The 6,000-nt window shown below is 43.2% G+C and overlaps 1 protein-coding gene across 1 annotated transcript in view; it reads right to left on the bottom strand.

The window, feature by feature from the left end:
• Window positions 1–342: 342 nt before the first annotated feature.
• The window catches only part of cemip (cell migration inducing hyaluronidase 1), a 220,155-nt gene continuing 214,497 nt past the window's right edge, over window positions 343–6,000 (bottom strand). The window contains 1 exon segment of the mRNA XM_052040346.1: window positions 343–1,095. Within this exon segment, the coding sequence (XP_051896306.1) occupies window positions 968–1,095 (128 nt within the window). The 3' untranslated portion in view covers window positions 343–967.

Here is a 6,000-nt window from a genome sequence, read left to right as displayed (position 1 = left end):
AGGGTTCAGACATAAATTACACGATGATGTCACCCAGTGCCTGCTGCAGTAGGAAAACACCAGACACAGCAGCATGGAAATTGACTGAAAGATCTTGACTTAGTTCCACAATTTCACAATCTCACCCAGAAATTATCACTAGCATTGGGTTGCGGCAATGTTGGATTGCAGTGGTCTGTTTGATTTAGTTTCTAGCATTAGTGTCATTTTCAGGCAGTAAAAGACCAGAAGTGCCAGTATTGGCGAAAAAAGAAATCACCGATTTGTGATTAATAAGCACCTTCAAACATTACTTGGTCATGTATGGAGACATATGTGCCAGTCAGCATAAGTCACTGCAAATCTTTTCAGCTTTACATTTATTATGAAACCTCTCTTAAACAATCTTTGTAATTTATACAAATGATAGGTTATAAATTACATTTCTTTAATCCAAAGGTCCTCTTGAAATACATCTCAACTCTAATAAATTACAATCTCAGCCAACACTTACAATACCATTGTTTCAGGAGAGTGACGTTACCAGATAAAGCAACAGCTAAATGGAAAATATGAGAATTGTACAATACTGTTCCACAATTGCCTTGGTGTTGTGTTCTATAGTGTTGTGTTCTATACTTAATAAATAAATAGAAACTTACATACAACAGAAAATAAAGACAGATTGAAAACACCTCAACAACACAGACATGGGAAGAAGAGGGATTCCGAAAAATGACCAGCTATTTCGGGAGAAAGGAAGGGTTTGAGTTAAAATGGCTTCTTCAAGTACTGTCTACAAATACCAGCTTTTGAAACAAGCCATGGTCACGGACAAATAAACACAATGATAAATATACTGTACTACTGCAACATCTTAGGAGCCTTGACTATATTCCCACAGACAGCGTTTAAAAATCAGTAGTAGTTCCAAGCTCAATCCTGTATACCCAGGCCTGTACTTGACATTTGCTCCAAGAGTGATCTCTCATAGTTTCAACTTCTTTGTGATGGGGATCGGGAGAACCTCGTGCAGTTTTGCTGCATCTTCCCCAACAGCAAGTTTGACCCACTCAGGTTTGAAACTTCCTTTATATCCCACGAATACCAATTTATCTGAAATAAAATAATAAGCACAGAAACAGGTGTAAAAGTGCAAGTTGCAATAATTCTTAGCAGCAGACTATCTATGAACTTACAATAGTGTAACATATCAGTATTTCTCAGTTGTATGAATCGTGATTTGCTTTGAAGTATTGTGAAAAGGGTGATGTCAATCAGGAGCTTTTTAAAGTGAAAAATCAGGAAAACAAATTAAACTGCAGATGCTGGAACCTGAATGGGAACAGAACTGCTGAGGGAGCTCAGCAGCATCTGTGGAAAGAAAAACCAGTCAACATTTTGGTCAGTGACCCTTCCTCAGAACTGAGGGGGAGTGGAGGGTTTACAAAAACACTAATGTCGTAAGAAGTGAAAAGCAGGACAGGTATAAACCAAGCTATTGACTCAGTATCCACCAGTTTTAACCTAGCAGAGTCATGGTCTTAACTAGTGTCACAGAATACTTTAGGATAAATGTTTTGAACTACAGTTCTTGCAATGAAGGAAAATGCTTCAGTTAATTTGGTACTGAAAAAGCCACCTTAAAAGGGATCCGATTTAAGTTGGGGGAGGAGCATTGTGACCTGAGAAATCAACAGCTCAACTTTAAAATGTGGCCAAGGATCTTCTCAACAGGGTTTCAGTTTAACATTTAGTCTTAAGGATGGCTCTAACAGTGCAGCAGTCTCAGGTGCATTGTGCATTGTGCAGCAGTGCACAGATGCCCAAATAATGTTCTCAAGACTCCACATCAGGAGCTGAAAATAAGGGTTCGAGTGGAGGGCGAGGGCAAAGTAAACTGACTGCAAATAGAAAAGTGGAACCTGTGTGGAGACACAGGCCTAGAAGTTGGATTGATTGTTGCCCATTTCCTCTGTGCAGATGGTGTACGAAAGTGATTTAATCCAGGGTGATTACTTCCAGGTGAAAGCACACCATCAGGAAATTGGAATGGACACTGTGTGTTGGTCACATTCACACCTAATGTTACCCTTGTATCAGGCATGCATCTAATGTCATCACTGTTTGTACAATCCCCATTCTGGCTCCTACCAGGATAACCTGGAGCTCGGAGGTGAGACCTACAATCTTTCACAGAAACATTGCACTGAAGACCCCACTGAGATGCAAATTGATTCTCTGTTCTGATCTGTTGATCAAGACATCTGCTAAACTCATCCCCGATTATCAAAATATTTTCTGAATCATTTTACTTGCTCCTTAATTGTTTACAGATTTTAAGTTTACTGCACTTCATTGAGCATTCTGCACTGTTGTAGGCCAATCACAACTTGAATTCATCAGGTTAGTAGATGATGTGGGGGTGGCCACACACAACCCCCTTTGTGCTTACCCAAACCTTGCTGCAGCCTTTTACACACCATGTCTCTGGCTATTGTGTGAATGGTCCTTTAAGTCTGCCAAACTTCCAAGTTGTGTAGCTTAGCAAAGACATGGAAACAGAAATGATCCCTGAAGTTCTCATTTTGAAACATGCAGGCCCTGCTTTATCACATCCTTCAGTGTAAGCCACCCTAATGCTGTTCCAAACTTCTTGTTGGTCAATTACACCTTTTTTTTGTACAGATATTGGCACACTGCAGGAACAATGTGGTCGCAATAGAAGGTGCACAAGAGATTCACCGGGAGGGCTGTGGTTGTCAGGAGAGATAGGATAAACTGGATTTATTCTCATCGGAAAGTGGGAGATTGAGGGGTGACCTTGCAGAGGTTTATAAAATGACAAGGGGCATAGATAGGGTAGATAGAAACACAAGAGACTGTAGATGCTGGAAATCTGGAGCAACAGACAAAAAGCTGGAGGAACTCAGTGGGTCAGGCAGCATCTGTAGAGGTAAATGGACAGTCGATATTTTGGGTCAAGACCCTTCATCAGGACTGGAAAAAAGAGGGTAGACAGCCAGTATAAAAGGGTGGGAGGGAGGGGTGGAGCAAGAGCTGACGGGTGATGGGTGGATCCAGGTGAGGGGGGCGGGGGGAGAGTGGAAATGATACAAGAAGCTGGGAGGTGATGGGTGGAAGGGACAAAGGGCTGAAGAAGATGGAATTTGATAGGAGAGGACAGTGGACCATGGAATAAAGGGGAAGGAGGTGCGGAGGGGAACTGGTAGGAGGGTAGACAGTTAGAATCTTTCTCCCAGGGCAGGGGAGTCTAGAACTAGTGGGCACAGGTTTAAGGTGAGAGAAATTTAAAGGAGATCTGAGGGGTAAGTTTTTCTACACAGAGGGCGGTGGGTATCTGGAACAAGCTGCCGGAGGAGGTGGTGGAGGCAGAAACCTTTGAAAGGACTCTGCTGAAGCAGTGCCTACACATAGCTATTGGAGCTCGGACTTTGTGAGGGTGGGGTACAAATGCCGAATTGATTCCTGTGGTGCCTCAACACAGTCACATAACACAAGTTGAGCTTAGAGTCAATCATGTGATTTCATGTGAACTGAGAGTCCAGAAAAAAGGTGACAAGACTGTAAAATCAGAACCAGGCTGATCAGGAGTGAAATCAGGGAGAGATTTTTCTGCATGAAGTGTAAAATCTAAAACACTGCTGCTGGAGGTCAATTGAAATTGTCAATGTTGAGACTGACATATTCCAGCTACAGGGTTACACACGAGACAAGTACATAGGATCAGAGCATTCAGACTGTCTGGGGTTACAATAGTGAAACCCAGCGCAACTTTGGATTTTCTGCTCCAGTGCTTAGAATATGGAAAGACGGAGTGTTGAATCCACTGTCTACCACTTGGTGTCACCCAGTGCACACAAAAACATGAAATATTTTCAAAACTAAACATGCCTGGTGACGTGTTACTCTTATACAGTAGCAGAAGCTTATGACTGTGAAACAGAAAATGATATACTAGAAGATTTATTCACAAGGAAAGAGTTCTCATTTTATGTAAAATATATAGTATGATCAAGTTTCATAACTCATTGAGTGGAGTATGTTTATTAAATATCTTCATCAGTGTAGAATTGAACAGCAAACAGCAAAAAGAAAAAAAAAGAAAGTTTTGGTGTCATTAATTGTTTAAGAAGTGGTTAAAGATGCTTCAGTCAGTTGTGACGAAATGGATGATGGTCCAGAAATTCAAAGGATTTGGAGTTGGATACTTCTCTCTGAGCATCTTGTGTCCGCTTACCTCAAACCCAGACCAGAGATTGGGAAGATTGGACCTTCCAGTTTACTGGAGCTCCCCATTCTAGTGAGAATGGAACACACAGCAGGAGCGGAGGCAGAGGAGTAAAATTACTGGTGGAGCACTCGGGTGCTGTTCTTAGCTCCAGAGTTTGAGGGCTCACCTTGAAGGAGCTGCATCTAAATGAAGGCCACTTTTTGATCACCATCATTTGGAGTGTGCACATCAGGAGGGGGGAGCAACAGCTGCAGCACTGGCACCTGTGCTTTCAGTTTAACATCTCACTGAAAACCAGTGCCCTGCACTGCAACGATCTCAGGACTCCAGTAAAGGCTGGCACTGAATGAATTACATTGCTCCCTTTTTATTTTAAAAGTGAAATGCCCAAAGATCTACATAGGCAATGAAGAGCTTTTGCACTGCAGTCATTCCTCAGCATTGTAGAACTTCCTGTTTTTATCTGAAATCTACATATCCTTTCCCAGCCGCTCTCCAGTGAAATGAATGGACTTTGATTCTGAGCCTGATCTAACCTTGCATAGGTTCCAAGGGGTGGGATGGGGGTGGGTAAGAATCCCATCGTGTGGAATTACAGCAAGTTCACACTCCTGGACTCCCTGAAAAGACTGAAGTTGAAGCCCAATCTACAAATTACCAACGTAAGGTGGCTAGGATGTTCAGGACTTTCTGATGAAGCCCTCCCTCCTGCACCCTCTCTCCAACCAAGCACTCATCTGCTTTATCCTCCTATTTCTGTACTTACTAGTGTGTGGCCCTGGGAGTAATCCTGACCTTTGAAGTCCCTTTTTATAACCTCTTTTCTAGCTCCTAAACACCGTCCTTGTTGCCTTTTCTGCCTCTATCATCGGTGCCGTTGTTGACCACTGTCTCCAGTATTCACCCTCTTCCTCTGTAGCCTTTCAGTGACATCCTTGACCCTGGCACCAGGGAGGCAACATACTATCCTGGTGTCACATCTACAGTCACAGAAATACATCTGCTTCCTAATTATTGAACCCCCTATGATTACCTCACCCAGTGTCACATTCCTGGCTAAGGCTGAACCATCACCACAACAGTATCCAGAAGGGACAATTAATTCAGAATTCCTGCACTACCTACTAGCTTTGCTGAATCTATCTGATGGTCACCCATTTCACCCATTGCCCTCCCTTTCTGCTCATGTTTAAGTGTGATGTGACCAACCACCAACCACCCCTCCCCCCCCCCCCCCCCCCACCCACACACACACACACACACACACACACTATATTCACTAGCTGGGGTGCAGAATATTAGAACAGGGAATTTATGGAAGACCTTTATAAAACATTGATTAGGCCACTGCTGGAGTATTGTATGGTGTCCATGTTGCCACACTTCAGGAAGGATGTGATTGCACTGAAGATGGTTCAAAGGAGATTAACCACAATGCTGCTGGGATGGAGAGTTTCAGTTATGGGGAGAGACTGGACAGGCTGGGGTTGGAGTGGAGAAGGCTGAAGAGGCACCTGATCGAGGTATACAAAATGATAAGGGGCACAGATGGGGGAGAGAATAAGAAACTTTTCCCCATGGCAGAGGTGTTTAAAACTAGAGAGTGCAGGTTCAGATAAGCAGTAAGAGGTTAGAGGGCATCTGAGCCGGGACTTTTTTTTTCACCCAGAGGGTGGTTAGGATCTGAAGCACAGTCTTGGGGAATGGGGAGGCAGGTAGTCTCACAACTTTAACAAGTATCTGGATGAGCACTTGAATCACCAAGA

Source organism: Pristis pectinata, chromosome 28, assembly GCF_009764475.1.
Source record: "Pristis pectinata isolate sPriPec2 chromosome 28, sPriPec2.1.pri, whole genome shotgun sequence".
Classification (NCBI taxonomy): Eukaryota; Metazoa; Chordata; class Chondrichthyes; order Rhinopristiformes; family Pristidae; genus Pristis; species Pristis pectinata.
This window is presented reverse-complemented; position numbering and strand designations above follow the sequence as displayed.